Genomic DNA, 17,368 nt, shown 5'->3' with positions numbered 1-17,368 from the left:
ATTATTGAAATTCAGACAGAGAGTCAGAGCGTGAGCAGGGGAGGGGCAGAGGGAGAGGGAGACACAGAATCTGAAGCAGGCTCCAGGCTCTGAGCTGTCAGCACAGAGCTTGACGTGGGCTCGAACTCGCAAACCATGAGATCATGACCTGAGCTGAAGTTGGACACTTAATTAACTGACTGAGCCACCCAGGCGCCCCAGTGATAGTCTTTATATTTACTGTTGTATAAATATTCCTACATTTTGCTGCAGAAATACTAATGTGATAGATGAGGGGAATGCTTCTTAAGACCTCACTGGGGATGTTATGAAATGTATGAAATATGCACCCTACTTGCTTTTTAAAATCTGGAAAATTCTGAATTCTGAAACATTTCTGTTTCAGGGATTTTTAGGTTAGGGATTGGAGATGTGTACCTGATTTGCTTAGCTTTGACTCCCAGTTATTAGGTATGAAGCAGTCTACTAGCTTATGCTGCTTTCTATTTTTTCTTTTCTCTTTTTAGTTGTATACTTTTTACATACTATATTTATATACTATATTTTGTGACTTTTAACCTGATCTTGTTTTTTGTCTTAGAGTTGCAGTTAAATATGCTCTGCCCTGTTATGGAAAGACTAGAGCCCTGCCAGTCTTTCTGGTTGAAGTTTCTCCTGTCATTTAGTTTGGTTGGAGTTCTTTCTCTAGTAGTTGCCTTAAGAAGGACTTAGGTGAACACATTTTTCAGTTAACTGTATATTCAGAATGGCTGCTCTGTAGACTTTATACCGAAAAGAGAGCTTCGTTGAACTTAAAAATCTTGGATTTTCTTTTCATGATAGTTGACTTTTTCTTTTCCTGTTCATTGGCTCTTCTTTTAATCTTTAGGAATTACTCTAAGGATTACAATATGCATCTTTGACTCATAGATTGTAGTATAAATTATTACTTGTGTCACTTCCATGACAGTGCTAGGATCATTGAACACTTGATTTTCATTTATCCTCTCCTACCTCTTAAGCTATTGCTGTCATGAATTTTAATTTTGCATGTCATTTAGTGCCCATAAGACATTATCCTTATTATTTTTTAGAGTCAGCATTCATTACTGTTTACCCTTTTGGGTTAATTTCCATTTCCTCCACCATTCTGTGCTTCTTTCTGAGATTGCTTTGTTTTTGCATGACGAACTCTCTGCAGCATTTGTTTGTTTGTTTATTTATTATTTATTCATTTATTTAAATGTTTATTCATTAATTTTTTTTAATGTTTATCTTTTTTTGAGAGAGAGAGAGAGACAGAGCACAAGCGGGGGAGGGGCAGAGAAAGAGGGAGTCAGATTCGAAGCAGGCTCCAGGCTCTGAGCTGTCAGCGCAGAGCCCGATGCGGGGCTCGAATTCATGAAACACAAAATCATGACCTGAGCCAAAGTCGGATGCCTAACCAACTGAGCCATTCCTGTTTATTCATTTTTGAGAGAGAGAGAGAGAGAGAGCGAGCGAGCATGAGCACGGGAGGGCAGAGAGAGAGGGGGCAGAGGATGACAGCAGCGAACCTGCTGCGGGGAACTGTGAGATTATGACCTGAGCTGAAGTTGGACGCCCAGCCAGCTGAGTCACCCAGGCGCCCCTGCAGTATTTCTTTTAATGCAAGTCTACTACTGACCCGTTCTCTTAACCATTTGCAACTATACAGATTATTGGCATTAAGTATATTCACATTGTTGTACAGCCATGGCCATCATCCATCTCCAGAACCTTCTTAATGTTCCCAAACTGTACCTATTAAACAATGGCTCCCCATTCTCCCCTTTCCCCTGCCCCTGGCAGCCACCATTCTACTTTCTGTGTCTCTGAATCTGACTATTGTAGGTACTTTCATGTAAGTGGAATCATACAGTATTTGTTCTTTTATGACTGGTGTCTTTCACTTAGCATAATGTCTTCAGGGTTCATTCATGTTGTAATATGTGCCAGAATTTCCTTCATTTTTAAGGCTGAATAAATAATATTTTATCTTAGGTGTACCTCCTTTTGTTTATCCATTCATCTGTCAGTGAACACTTGGGTTGCTTCTTCCTTTTGGCTTTTGTGAATAATGCTGCTATGAACGTAGATGTAGAAATATTTCTTTGAGTCCCTGCTTTCAGTTGTTTTGGGTGTATACCTACAGGTGGAATTGCTGGATCACATGGTAACTTTATTTTTAATTTTTTGAGGAACTGCCAAGGTATCATTCAGTTGTTGTTTGACATATCTGTTCTGTTTAATGTTATTGTTGTTCCTTTAATATTTTCTCCTTTCTTTTCGGTTTTCTGTAGTTTTACTCTGATGTATTTAGGTATAGTTTTCTTTGTATTCGCCCTGCTCGGGGTTTGCTGGGCTTGTAACTGTGGATTGATGTCTTTTTTTAGTTTTGGGTAAGAAATAGTTGACCATGGTGTCTTTAGATGTTGTTTCTGCCCTGTTACGGAAAGACTAAACCCCTTTCATGGGAGTCACAAATTCAAAACGATTTTCGTAATACCACTAACTTCTTCTACTCACATTTCTGCAGGAGAATATATAGTATAGTATCCTAGAGACTACATGATATATGAAAACATCACTGTTTCAAAGGCTAATGTGATACATGCTTATGTTTTTCTTATGCTTAAATTCTTTTGTTAGTTTAATTTTTAATGCGACAAATGTTGATAAATATAACCATATATACAGAAGCACTTGGGGACCTTAGTATTTTTTAAAAGCATGAAGATATCTTAAGGTGAAAAAGTTTGAGAACTGCTGGGGTGGGCCTTTGGACTGTGTGCCGTATGCTTCATATTTTGAATAGTCTTCTATATTTTACATCTTTTTGTTTTCCTTTTCATGCTTCAATCTAGACATTTTCTATTGATTTATCGTCACTAATCCTCTCTTGCTGATAAACCATCTATGCAGTTCTTAACTTTAAAAATCATATTTTTTGCTTCTGATTTTTTTCCCCTCCATTTTAAAATAATATAGATTTAAAAAAAATTTTTTTTAAATATTTATTTTTGAGACAGAGAAAGACAGAGCATGAACGGGGGAGGGTCAGAGAGAGGGAGACACAGAATCTGAAGCAGGCTCCAGGCTCCGAGCTGTCAGCACAGAGCCTGACGCGGGGCTCAAACTCACGGACTGTGAGATCGTGACCTGAGCTGAAGTCAGATGCTTAACCAACTGAGCCACCCAGGCTCAGCCCAGCCACCTAGCCCCTAAAGTAATATAGATTTTAAGGCTCTGGTGAAATTTTCTGTCTTTTCATCAATATTGTTAATCTTTCCTCCCTTTTTTTCTTGTCTTATTAATCATAACCGTTTTAAAGTCCTTTCATGATGATGTCAACATCTGGATCATCTGTGGATCTTGACCTTCAGTCATGTGATCCTCTCCTTTAGCCTGCCTGGTAATTTTGGCCTGAATGGGGATAAAAATTGTGGAGGTTCTGGATGACCTTATCTTCTCTAAGAAGAGGTTAACCCCTCCACCCTCTTTTTTGTAAGTCAGATAGAGTGGCAGTGATCTTTGTCCCGTCAGAGCTTGCTAGATTCAGGGTTCAGTGCTGGCGAGGCTGTGGCTGTCTGTGGTGCATTACTGCCTTATGGTATCCTATCACAAAGATGTATAGCCTTGGAGTGATGATTAGGGCCCCTTCTTTGAGGTGGACACTGAATTCTAATCTTTATTTCCTCTATATCTCAAAACTTCTTAACACCCTGTTCTGCATCTTAGAGGCGTTTTGCTTGTCTTCTTAGCCTCTTGTCCATTGTAGCTTAAGAATTCAGCAAGTTGTGTTGAGGGAAGGAGAGAGCAGTATTCTGTTTCCTTCCCATTTTTCCTCTCCAGGATCTTTACTTCTTAAGTCTCTAATTTATGTCACTTCAGCTCCACAAAACTGTCAAAAACTGATTTCTCTTCCTCTTAGTCATGGCCTTCTGCTCAGTTTCTTTACTGGAAACTTAGCTTTACTTGTGCACAGATTTAGCAAATGCCTCGAGGGGAAAAAGTGACTAAAGAATGTTGGCTCAGCTCTTCTCATTTTTCCCCTGGCCTCCAGCATCTTGTTCCTTTAATTTCTGATTGCCTTAGTGGTACAAGTATATGGAGAAGAGAGGGAGAGAAGTGATATGGAATGAGGTAAGTCTGATCTAATTATAGCAGGACAGAGATGATATATGAAACTGATAAAAAGAAAGCAGCAATATTATCATATTTCTTACAGATATGGGCTCACCTCCAGAAATTAAAACCAGAAACATTTAAAAACAGTTTAAAGTGATTTTTTTTTTCTGGAAAATTAGAATAGAAATCCAAGAAGCTTAAAGATCTTCAAGCAGGATAAACGTAAGCAACAAAATTACACCAAGGCACTTCACAAAGGAATGACAACAATAGCTCAAAAGATGGGAAGGAGGAAAATGGAGGTATACTCAATTAGTTAAAAAGAAAGCAGGGAAAGGAAACCATTCACATTAATATCATTACATATTTGATTAAATTTGAACCTATTATCTTGCTATTTAGTTTTCATTTGCCCCATTTTTTGGGTCCCTTTTTTCTTACTTTCTTTAACTGAGTGAGATTAACTTAATATTTAGCATTCTGGTGTATTCCATTGTAGGCTTTTTAGATATACCTTTTTTTTTAAGTTATTGCTGTAAGGATTGTAATATGCATCTTTAAATTATCACAGTTGCTGTGGCCTCAATGTTTTGTGTCCCTTCAAAACTTGTATGTTAATGTTGTAACCCCCAAAGTGAGCCTTTGGAAGGTACTTAGGACAGGAAGGTGGAGCCCTCATGAATGGGATTTGTACCCTTATAAGAAGAAGCATGAGAGCTTGTTCTTTCTCTCTGCTGTTTACAGTGTGAGGATACAATGAGAAGATGGCTGTCTGGTAAACCAGGAAGCGAGCCCTTACTCAACACTGGATTTGCCAGTGTTTTGATCTTGGGCTTCTTAGTTTGCTGAACTGTGAGAAACAAATGTTTGTTGTTTAAGCCATCCAGTCTATGATAATTTGTTATAGTAGCCTAAACTGATTAAGACAACAGTCTATCTTCAAATGATATCATCCCTATTCTTGTGTAACATAAGAGCCTGGGTGGTTCAGTCGGTTAAGTGTCTGACTCTTGATTTCACCTCAGGTCGTGATCTTGCAGTTTGTGAGTTCGAGCCCCACATCGGGGTTCTGTGCTGATGGCATGGAGCCTGCTTGGGATTCTCTCTTTCAACATTTATTTATTTTTGGGACAGAGAGAGACAGAGCATGAACGGGGGAGGGGCAGAGAGAGAGGGAGACACAGAATCGGAAACAGGCTCCAGGCTCTGAGCCATCAGCCCAGAGCCCGACGCGGGGCTCGAACTCACGGACCGCGAGATCGTGACCTGGCTGAAGTCGGACGCTTAACCGACTGCGCCACCCAGGCGCCCCGGGATTCTCTCTTTCCTTTCTCTCTCTGCACCTACCATGCTCACACTCTCTCTCAAAACTAAACTAAAAAAAAAAAAAAAGATCCTTTCAACGGTATATTTTCATTTCCCCCAATGACTTTAAGTTATTGCTAACATTTTTATGTCTATATATGTTACAAATTCTACAATTTGTAGCTAATTATTTTTGGTTTAACATTGTTATAGTTTAAGGAAGTTTAAAAAATAATAAAAACTTTTTTGTTTACTATTTCCTGTGCTCTTTATTCCTTTGTGTAGATCCCTATTTTGACCTGATTTCACTTTCTTTCTGTCTAAATAACTTCCTCTAATGTTGTAGTGCAGGTCTGATGGTAACAAATTCTCTAAGATTTTGTTTGAAAAAAAAATCTTTATTTGTCGTTAGGTTTTGAAGAATGTGTTTGCTGCATAGAGAATTCAAGGTCTACAATTTGTCCTTTGGCACTTTATGGATATCTTTCCATTGTCTTCTTGCTTATATATTTTGGATGACTAGTCTGTAGTCATTTTATTTTATTTCTTTGCATCTATTGTGTCCTGTTTTCCTCCTCTGCTTTTAAAGCTCCCCTAGCCCCCTTATTCCTGGTCTTCTGCAAATTCAAGAAACTTTTTCTGACTAATCCAATTCCACACCAAACAGTATTTTACATTACTATAATGCAAAGTATACAGAGTTAAAGTATACAGATTTAAGTGTATAGATTTAAACATTATATTAATTTCTGTACAGGTTTATAATTGCCTTTCATTGTCTTTCATTCTGTCTTTCCTTACTAATTACAGTATTAGCTCCCTCAAAGGTAAACATTCTTGTCTTTTTCCTTTTAGTAAATGCTCAGTAAATATTTGTTAAATGAGCCCATGCTGGAAAAATGTCTAACCCACCTAGAATGGTAAGTTTTCTTAAATTTCTGAGAAAACAGTTTCTATTTAGCCTGCTGTGGTCATTTTATTTTATTATTTAATTTCATTTAATAGTCAGATTTCTCCTGCCTTTTAAAACTTTATTTTTTGTAGTTTAGTGTATTGTGAACATTTTAAATAATTGCCCCCATTTTTCCTCGTGAAGTAAATAATCAAGTTACTCTGTAGATTGGAGAACTGGGATGTGATATGAATAGTGATATTCATAGCTTTGGGAGAGTGACCTAAACACAACTCTTTGTTAGTAAGTAGTCTTTGTTTATTTAGTGATGTTTGGGCCTTATTAGATCATTATTTTGTTGACTTCAGAGTTAACTTGTGTAGGGTAGCAGATTTTTAAAGAAATTACAGGACCCAGACCAGATTGATTGACAATAGATGATACATAACCGATAATAGATGCATGGTGAAAATATGCACTAGACCTCAGGGAGATGTCTAACAAATTTTTAATTATAGGGTCATTTCTGATAGGAAGGCAATTTACTTTCCCCACAGTTCCATTCCTTGTATTGAACCAATCATGTAGTTTTAATATTCTCTCTTTTCAGAAACATGTCTCTTAACATGTTAAGCTAGTCTTTATTTTATCGTTTGAGTTGTGGTATCATTTGTTCTGTTAAATTTTATTTTTAGGGCCATTTTTCCAAATAAATCTATACAGATCAAGGTTGTTTCAGATTTTGTTTTTGTTTTTTTCTTTTGGAGTATTAAAAACAAAATCATTTAAGTATCGTTTATGATAGTTGAACATATATTTGATTTCATGATCTAGGTGTAAAGTAAAATCATTGACCAGAGCGGACAGGACACTAAGATGACTCAGTGTAGAGTTAATGACAGGTGAGATCTTAATCAAAGACCATGACCATCACTCAACTAACACTGTTTTGGAAAACAAAGGGCCATACGGCAAGGCTAATTGTGATATGCCAGGGCATTGTTTTGGGAGTATGCACCAGATCATTGATTCTGGATGCTAACATTTGAAAATGATTTCTTGGTGGAGAATATGTGACTTTGGAATTAAGAATTCTCTTAGAATTTCTTTGCAAGGGAAGACACATATGAGAGAAAGGGTAAACAAAATATTTTGTTTATAATTTGCTGTAAAGATGATTTATTACAGTTTAATATTAAACAGCTCAGAAGGCCTAAAATTTATCTCACTTGGTGTTCTAGTTGGTGTTTCTCTCTGACACATGGTGTGAATCAACTGTCCTTCCAACTTGAAAGAGCAGAGAGCTCTCTGACGCAACTCCTTTGTTCTGGGGAATTGTTTCCACTGTGCCTTCAAAAGGGAGGGACATTAAAAGCTTTGGCTCATGACAGTTCTCTCCAAGTTGGACGCAGTTGGGGGGCTGAATGTTAGTTAAAGGAAGTGGGGTTGGAGACTTCTTCTATAACCTGGACTTATTTTTTTTTTTTTAAAGACTGAACATTAACTTTTTCAAGCTTTCTATTTGACTTTATGAGACTGATGGTCTCTTCTTTCCCCTTAAAATGGAACCAGAAAATCACACAGTTTTATATGTTGGTGTTTTCCAGGGTTCTCTTGTCTTAGATTGTAGCGTTGCTTAGGTTTTTGCCTTCTCTATAGTAGAGTTTTCTTTTGTGAAAATACTCATGTGCCTACATGACAAAGGGAAACATGGAAATAGAAAGTTGAATGACAAAATTATTGTCTCAAAAGATCTCAGTAGACTGGAAAAATAGATTGTAATTGTGATAGGTAGTAAGTTAGAGATTAGGATATCAACTGAGTGAGTATAGCAGTATATAAAAGCAAATTAAAAGATTTTATGTGAGTTTAAGCTCAATATATGGCATGATATGATGGCCAAAACTGTTAAAGCATTATTGTAAGACTGTTTTAATAGAAGCTGAGTAAAAAAGTTAAAGGAGATGTGTCTTTTTCCCCCCCTAGCTTGACCATGCTTGATTTTAAAATTGCTAATATTTATAGCATGCGTTCTGTGTGTCAGTCATTGTTTTGATGGTTTACGGATATTATGCCGTTTAATCTTCACACAATAACTGTATGAATTGGTTGCTATTATTATCTGCATATTACAGATGTGGAAACTTAAGTATAGAGAAGTTTAATAATTTGCCCAAGGTCACATAGTTAATAAATAGCAGAACCAAACTTGAATCCAGGAAGCCTGGCTTTGAAGTCTGTGCTCTTGACCACTGTCCTATACTGCCTGTTTTATTATACTTTAAGAAGAATGTTGACTACTGGAACGTGTCCAGAGGGTAAAAACCTGAATTGAAAGGCTGTTTATATGTGGAATAGTTGAATAATTTGAGATTGTTTAGTCTGGAGAAAGGAAGCGGGGGAGCAAGGACCTGTTCTCAGTGGTCCTTTGAGGGCAAAAATAAGATAGATGGTGAAAATTATAGGAAGGCATATTTTATTTTTGTATAAGAACTTTGCAACAGCCATTGAAATGGGATCAGTTGCTTCATAATGAGCTTTCTTTTACTACAGATGTTTCCACAAAAGCTGGACAAGTATGTGATAGAGATACCTAGAAAAAATTGAACTAGTGTCTGTGAGTTTGGGTTGGATCATGTCTGAAGTTCCTTTTTTCTGTACATTTTTTATATTAAAGAAAAATCTTTAAAATGAATTAGGCTGTAATATTCTTAAACAAATGCTTCTTTGAAACACACACACACACACACACACACACACACACAGAGTATTGATTCCTAATGGAAGCATGGCACTTATGGTGGAGAGGAAGGGTGTGTCCTGATGTATTTTTGTCTAAACCATGAAGGTTTTTTTGTAAATAGCCTGATGATATTAGTAGGGAGTTCTTTGTATGTCCTGTTAGTGGAATAGGAAACAACAGAAAATGGCCTACTTTTCCAATTTACAAACCAAATTACTTAGTAGTAGAACAAGGTTCCATAATAACCATTGAGGCTCCTCTGTTCCCCTCCCATTTGAAAGCCCATGAAAGAACATTAATTGGTGCACTTCATAGTTGCAATTAAAGGGCCCTAGGAAACTGTTAACATCAGTTTTCAAATTGAGAATTTCAGGATATCATATATATTTATGTTTTAAATACATTTTGAGATTATGATCAATAAGAAGAGAAGGTTCGAATGTAGAAAAGATAGTGAATTAAAAAAATTCTTACCAGTGGGTGATTCCTTCTTGGGTTTGTAGGAGATAGATTGTGAGAAGAAATTCTCATTCTATTTTTTACATTTATTCGATTTTTAGATAATTATTAAACATTAGACTCCAAGTAACCCTGACGTGGTTGTTTTTGTGTGGTTTTTATTTCAGTTAACATTTTATTGAGCCTTTATCTATTGTGAACCAGGTACTATTTTAGACTTTTAAAAATGCATTTCCTTTTTTTAATGATAGAAACAATATATGTTTATTTAAAGAAAATGTAAAGTTACAGAAAAGTAGAAAGAAAAAAGTCACAATTGCATTATCCAAACATTTGTATTATTTTGGTGTATTTTTCCACTACCTCCCTCTTGCCCTCATCCTATGTCTCATCTCCTCTTTGTACCCCTTCATCCTTTTCCTTTCATCTTACCCTTTATGTCATTGTAGCAACCTGGGAAAGGTAAATGTTTCTGTGTACTGACAATGTCAGAAAGGTCGCTTCATGTGTGAAATGATAGTGATTACTCCAGTAGGATTGTTTTTGAGCAATAAGTAAGGTAGTGTATATAAAATGTTCAACAGAGACCTTGGTATATATATATTTTTATTTATTTCTTTTTAGTTCATTTTTTAAGTTTATTTATTTTCAGAGAGAGAGAGGGAGAGAGAGAATCCCAAGCAGGCTCCGTGCTGTCAGCGTAGAGCCTGACGCAGGTCTCAATCCCACAAATCATGAGATCATGACCCGAGCCAAAATCAAGAGTTGGACGCTTAACTGACGAGCCACCCAGGCACCCTGGTATATATATATTTTTGAAAAGCTTACTTTTACTATTATAATTTTGAGCTGGATTTACCCTTTAATGTTATGGGTGATATTGGCATAGTAAAATTTTCTAGATTCAATTGCTGGGTGGTCAAATGACTGGCCTGTAATTTTCTGTGCTTTTCTTAGGAGTTGTTGGTACTGTAGGTAACTTCCCCCTTCTGTTCTTGAGCCATCATTACAAACTCAGATGTGTACCTCAGACATTTTTCAGAACCATGATCAGGTGTAAATCGACTTAGCTGTCCCCCATGATGCGTGATAGGATTTCTCTGCATACTCGTATGATAATTGTTTAATAGAACACTTAATCCAGTTTGAAATGATGAAAAATTGCTAAATAACAGGACATTTAACATCGCTCTTTGTTCAGCTCTTCATGACTGTACATTACAGTGTCTAGTCTTGGTATGAGACTGATGGTTATCATTATGATACAGAGTTCTTGACTACTTTTATGTTCTCCCAAATACAAATCTTTAACAGACTGTACCCCCCTCTCCCCCTTATAAAAAAGGACTTTGCCAACATATTTTTTTCTCTCCTTTGAGAGTTAACTTGGTAATTTTGAGCATATAACCATGATGTTTGGGAGTTATCTAACTGTTTCCATTGTTGTAGCCTGATTGTCCATGGTTTAATCATCAGTAGTTAAGAAGGAAAGCAAAAAATGGCTCCAGGCTGCACAGTACCATAAAAAATTTCCACCTGGAAGCAATTTTTTCTAAAAGCCCTTAGGGACTGCTGTCACCCCCCCCCCCCCTTTCTGTTGGCAAAAAAAGGGCCAGAAACACCAGTTCCCTTCAGAGTCAGGTCTTGTTGCTGTTTAATCATCTTTCTCCTAGCTTCCAGAGAAGGTTAGAGGAGAGCTGGGGAAATAACAAATTATTCCCAGACACTTCTCTTCTTCTACAATAGATTTCCTTGAACTTTCTAAGTTCCTTTTTTCTTCCTCCGATTCCTTCTTTTTCTATTTTGCATTTTAGCTGAAGTACAAACTATTTGTGCCGCTAGAACTTGAACTTACTTTTTTAAAGTAAGAATGTTTATTATTAACTCTAGGCTTGTCTTTGGAGAAAGTTTAAATGTTGAAACATATTTCAGGCACTGCTTTAGACCCTTTGTCACTCTATAATGCCTTCTCTGTGGGATACAGGCGTTGTTCCAGGAGTAAACCCTCAAGGAACGCAAGGTCCTATAGGGAAGATAGACAGATAAATAAACCATCATGATGTAGAGTGCTCAGTGTAGTACTCTCTCAAAAATATGAACAAATAAACATTTCAGAACAGAAGAGTATTGATTCAGCTTTCCATCAGTAAATGTTATTAGTGGCGGTGCCCATTCATTTCTAGAATAATACTAAGCATTTGTTGAAGAACTTTAAGGCAAAGCAAGATGATAGTACTTCTCAAACCACACATGGTTTCATAAGTTCAAGGCCAGTTTAAATTTACAGTGTCAAAATAAGGGTGTAAATGGGGTGTTAAATGAGGATGCTGTGGCTATTAAGGAGTACTTCTTGTCCTGTATCAATTGATTATCAATGATAGGGCTAGGTGCTTCAACAGATTTTGTTTCTTCATAAAAAAAACAAAACAAAACATTTTTTAATGTTTGTTTATTTTTGGGAGGGGGAGGGGCAGAGAGAGAGAGGTAGACACAGAGGCTCCAGGCTCTGAGCTGTCAGCACAGAGCCCGAAACGGGGCTCGAACTCACGGGCTGTGAGATCATGATCTGAGTCAAAGTCAGATGCTTAACTGACTGAGCCACCCAGGTGCCCCATTTCTTCATTTTTATAAATTTATTTATTTATTTATTTATTTATTTATTTATTTATTTATTATTTGACTTATTTTTACAATTTATATCCAAGTTAGTGAGCATATAGTACAATAATGATTTCAGGAGTAGATTCCTCAATGCCCCTTACCCATTTAGCCCATCCCCCCTCCCACAATCCCTCCAGCAACCCTCTGTTTGTTCTCCATATTTAAGAATCTCTTATGTTTTGTCCTCCTCCCTGTTTTTATATTATTTTTTGCTTTCCTTCCCTTCTGGTTATCTGTTTTGTATCTTAAAGTCCTCATATGATGAAGACAATATAAATAGATTTTTAAATGTATTCCTTAATAAACTGGATTATTACATACTGCAATGGATTTTTATTATAGAAGAAATTGACTTCTTGTGGGAAAAAATGCCTAATGTCAGCATATCAGTAAGTAGGAGAAAAGTAAAACCTTCAGTATGAATCTTCAAAGAATGAACTCACAATTCTGTTTGGTGTAAATGCCTCCTGACAGTGCAGGCTTAAATTTTCTCTGGTTTTATGAAAAGTTAGTTAGGTTCTACCTCGTTGGGAAGGAGGGAATCTTCTATGCCAGGTTATGGTAGTTGTAGTAAGGAAGGAGGTTTTATAGAAGTGAGTTTTGAGCTGAAGCTTGAAGGATGAGTAGGAGTTTGCCAGGTAAAGTGATGATAAGATTCTGGGCAGAGCGACTGCCGAGTACACTCAAGGAACTTCGAGTGGAGTTGTAGAGAGAATGTGGAGAGTGTTCAGAGATAAGTCTACACCTGGAGAGGGCTTATATATTGTGTTACGGACTTGGACTTGATTTTGAGGCAGGTCTTAATTCTAAAAGGGAGTGAGTGTGTTTCATGATCACATTTCATTTAAAGAAGATTACTGCGAAAGAAGTATCAAACAAAGATTGTTAGGGAAATAAGGAGGGAGGTCAAACGGTTGTTAAGAGAGATAATGAGGACATGAGCCGGGGCAGTAGCAGGGGGGGATAGGGAGGAAGAAAAGCATGGAAGTGATATTATGGAATCAGAATTAGTCTTGGTGATTGAGTAGTTGGAAGGAGGCGTGAGGTGGGGTGAGGAGTCCAGGTTAACTTACGTATTTCTAGTTTGGGTGGGTGGTGGTATCTTCAATTAGAGATGGTGACTGTAGGAGGGAATTGGAGGTTTGGGTGGCAAGCTAATGATTTCGACTTTTGACACGTGCAGTTTGAGATGTTTTTGAGGATGAATGGTGGTTGGATATTCGGGTTTACAGGATTTGACAGAGGTATGCCCTGGTGTTATTGCTTTGGGAGTCAAAGGTGTTTAATAGTGAAAACTGAAGTATTTATGATATCTCTGAGTGAGTTTGTGCGAGAGTGAGAGGAGATGAAGCCCAAGCAGGTGTTGAGGTCCAGAAGGAAGAAGAATTAGTGGAGACTGAAAAGGGAAATGTCATGGAAGCCTTGAGAGTAGATCTTTAAGAGAGAGGGAGGGGCATGTGGCTGGCCGAGTCAGTAGAGCATGTGACTGTTGATCTCAGGATTGTAGGTTTGAGCCCTTTGTTGGGTGTAGAGATTACTTAAAAATAAAATCTTCAAAAAAAAAAAAAATAAGGGAGAGGGAATGGTTAGCGGTGGCACATACAAAAGAGGAGTCAAGTAAATGATGAACTGAAGAATGAATATTTTATTTGACAGGCTTTTTTTTTTTTTTGATTTTAGCAAGAATCGGTTCATTAGGGTGATGTGGGTAAGAAAGAAGTTACAACTGGGTCAAAGAGCAAGTCCAGTTTGAGGAAATGGAGGCAGTGGGTATAGATTGGTCTTTTAAGAATCTTAGCTATGGGAGGAGAAAGAGTAAGAGAAAGGATGTCAGAAGGCAAATTATCAGAACAGAAATTTTAATTTAACAGTATTTGTTTAAAAAAGAGTAAAAAGGGGGCTATGCTGTTGTTGTTGTTTTTAAGTAGGCTCCATGCCCAGTGCAGAGCCCAGTGTGGGGCTTGAACTCATGGCCTTGAAATCAAGATCTGAACTGAGACTGAATCCAATGCCTGACCAGCTGAGCCACCCAGGTGCCATGGGGCTATGTTGGTTTAAGAGGGGGGGAATGTTTTAGAGAAAGAAGTCCATAGGGATGAAACATTTGAAAGTACAGAAATAAAAAGAAGTATTGATGGAGCATTCCTGGAGTGGAGGAGAAATGAGAGTTTTTAGAACAGAATTAGTCTTAGATTGAGCTGTGATATCTATTCCATTGAGATAGGAAGGTACACGTTTAAGGGTAGATAGAGATATAGATTGTCCTTAACAGTGTGGCTGTCACAGTAGCAGTTATGGTGGTCTCTGTTTCCTTGCTTTCATTAGTTTATTTTCCAATAGGCTGTTGTTGATTTGACAGATGTTTTGTGACAATTTCCCCTTCTCCACTTTGCCGTGCTATTTAGCCAATACCAGATTTTTAGTAAGCTCTTTAGCTAGGTGCTAGTTAACATTTCTCCACCCTGTTTTTATCTCTCTGAAAATACCATCAAAAAATCCATCCTGTGTGGGGTCCCCTTTCCGCCTTGAAGGAGATCTCCATCACAACATTCTTTTGGTTGCATGGACTGTTTTGGTGAAGCCAGTTGTATACCTTGGTATCTGTAGGGTGGAAGAAGGATTTAAATGTGTTTGATCTCCTGTGGCAGTGCAAGGACATTTGGGTGTAGTCTTCAGTTAAGACTTCCTTAACTAGTATGTGCTTCCCCTGTCCTTGATGATAATATACAGTGATCTACTTTCACCTTTATATACTCTGAGCATCCACATTACCATAGTAAAGGTCTGAATTAAAGTGATAGATGAACTGAAGAAGAGGAAGGAACTTTAAACTCCACTTGACCTTCTGTAGTTTCTCTTTCAACATCATGCTCAAATCTGTTTTTCCACTTTATTTTTAACTTTTGGAATAAACAAAAATACTAATGATGCTTTTATGGAGCTTAATGAGAAGAAAATGTTTCAAGACTAAAAACCATGACACAAGTTAAAAAAAAATATATGAAAAAGAAAAGACCAGAATAAATTCTGGATTTTTTTCTTGGATTAATCAAAACAAAAAGAAAAATGTTCAGTCTTTGTGTCTTAAAGTTCTCCTTGGTTCTGAAAACATTTCAACAGCTAAACTTTGTTTGATGTGATATTATTCAACTGTCTTTGAGATAATCAGAAACCCACATCTTATGGTCAACTAATCTTTGACAAAGCAGGAAATGATATCCAATGGAAAAAAGATGGTCTCTTCAACAAATGGTATTGGGAAGACTGGACAGCAATATGCAGAAGAATGAAACTGGGCCACTTTCTTACACCATACACAAAAATAAGTTCAAAGTGGATGAAAGACCTAAATGTGAGACAGGAAACAATCAAAATCCTGGGAGAACACAGGCAGCAACTTCTTTGACCTCGGCCATAGCAACTTCTTACTAGACACATCTCCAGAAGCAAGGGGAACAAAAGCAAAAATGAACTACTGAGACTTCATCAGGATAAAAACCTTCTGCACAGTGAAGGAAATAACAAAGCTAAAAGACAGCCTTCGAAATGGGAGAAGATATTTGCAAATGGCATATCTGATAAAGGGTTAGTTAGTATCCAAAATCTATAAAGAACTTATCAAACTCAACACCCCAAAATAAACAATTCAGTTTAGAAATGGGCAGAAGACATGAACAGACATTTCTCCAAAGAAGATATCCAAATGGCTAATAGACACATGAAAAGATGCTCAACATTGCTCATCATCAGGGAAATACAAATCAAAACCATGATGAGACACCACCTTACTCACCTGTCAAAATGGCTAAAATGAAAAACGTAGGAAAAAACACATGTTGGTGAGGATGTGGAGAAAGGGGAAGCCTCCTACATTTTTGATGGGAGTGCAAATTGGTGTAGCCACTGTGGGAGACAGTATGGAGGTTCCTCAAGAAGTTAAAAATAGAACTAGCCTATGACCCAGCAATTGCACTTCTAGGTATTTATCCAAAGGATACAAAAATACTGATTCAGAGGGGCACATGCACCTGATGTGTATTGCAGGATTCTCAACAATAGCCAAATTATGGGAAGAGCCCAAATGTCCATTGACTGATAAATGGATAAAGAAGATGTGGTGTGTGTACACACACACACACACACACACACACACACACACACACACACACACACTGAAATATTACTCAGCCATCAAAAAGAATGAAATCTTACCATTTGCAATAACATGGATGGAGCTAGAGTGTATTATGCTAAGCAAAGTAAGTTAATGAGGGGAAGACAAATACCATATGATTTCATTCATATGTGGAATTTAAGAAACAACAGATGAACAGAGGGGAACGGGGAAAAAAAGAGAGGGAAGCAAACCATAGGAAACTTTTTTATTTTTATTTATATTTTTCAAGGTTTATTTATTTATTTTTGATGGCAGAGAGAAAGATTGAAAGAGAAAGAGCAAGCGAGTGAGAGAGAGAGAGAGAGAGAGAGAGAGAGAGAGAGAGAGAGAATCCCAAGCAGGCTCTCCACTGTCAGTGTGAAGCCTGGGGGGGCCTTGAACCCACAAACTGCGAGATCATGCCCTGAGCCGAAATCAAGAGTTGGACGCTTAAGTGAGCCACCCAGGTGCCCCCAAACTTTTTTTTTAGAGAGAACATGAGCAGGGGAGGGGGAGAGAGAGAAAGAGAAAGAGAGAATCATAAGCAGGCTCCATGCTCAGTGTGGAGCCCAACACGGGTCTCAATTCCATGACCCTGGGATCGTGACCTGAGCTGAAATCAAGAGTCAGATGCTCAATCGACTGAGCCACCAAGGCACCCCAAGAGACTCTTAAATATATAGACCAAACTGAGGGGTGATGGAGGGAGGTGGGCTGGGGAATGGCTAAATGGGTGGTGGGTACTAAGGAGGGCACCATTTTGTAATGAGTACTGGATGTTATGTGTAGGTGATGAATCATTCTGCACGTGAAACCAATTTTACCATTTATGTTAACTAACTAGAATTTAAATAAAAACTTGAAATAATAATAAAAGAAACCTACATCTTAGTCTCCTACCATTCCTTCCATTTCTCCATCTTTAGCATACATGGAGGCTCTCCTCCGGGCCAGGCTCGGTGCTAGAAGCTGGAGATAAAATGGGCAAGACACAATCTCTGCCCACAGGAAATTAATGTTCTAG

The 17,368-nt window shown here is 37.6% G+C and overlaps 1 protein-coding gene across 5 annotated transcripts in view; it reads left to right on the top strand.

Annotated features, from left to right (window-relative positions):
• The window catches only part of EXOC6B (exocyst complex component 6B), a 611,818-nt gene that overhangs the window by 66,638 nt on the left and 527,812 nt on the right, over positions 1-17,368 (top strand). For 2 of the 5 annotated variants that reach the window (XM_032592666.1, XM_030310834.1), the window contains exon 1: positions 6,294-6,353. The exons of the other annotated variants lie outside the window; for them this stretch is intronic. In XM_032592666.1, the coding sequence (XP_032448557.1) occupies positions 6,322-6,353 (32 nt within the window). In that variant the 5' untranslated portion in view covers positions 6,294-6,321. Of the gene's footprint in view, positions 1-6,293; positions 6,354-17,368 lie in introns of those variants that run through there. 5 annotated transcript variants of the gene reach the window in all.

This window comes from Lynx canadensis, chromosome A3 (genome assembly GCF_007474595.2).
Source record: "Lynx canadensis isolate LIC74 chromosome A3, mLynCan4.pri.v2, whole genome shotgun sequence".
NCBI lineage: Eukaryota > Metazoa > Chordata > Mammalia > Carnivora > Felidae > Lynx > Lynx canadensis.
Note: the sequence above shows the minus strand (reverse complement) of the source record. Positions and strands in the feature narration are given on the sequence as shown.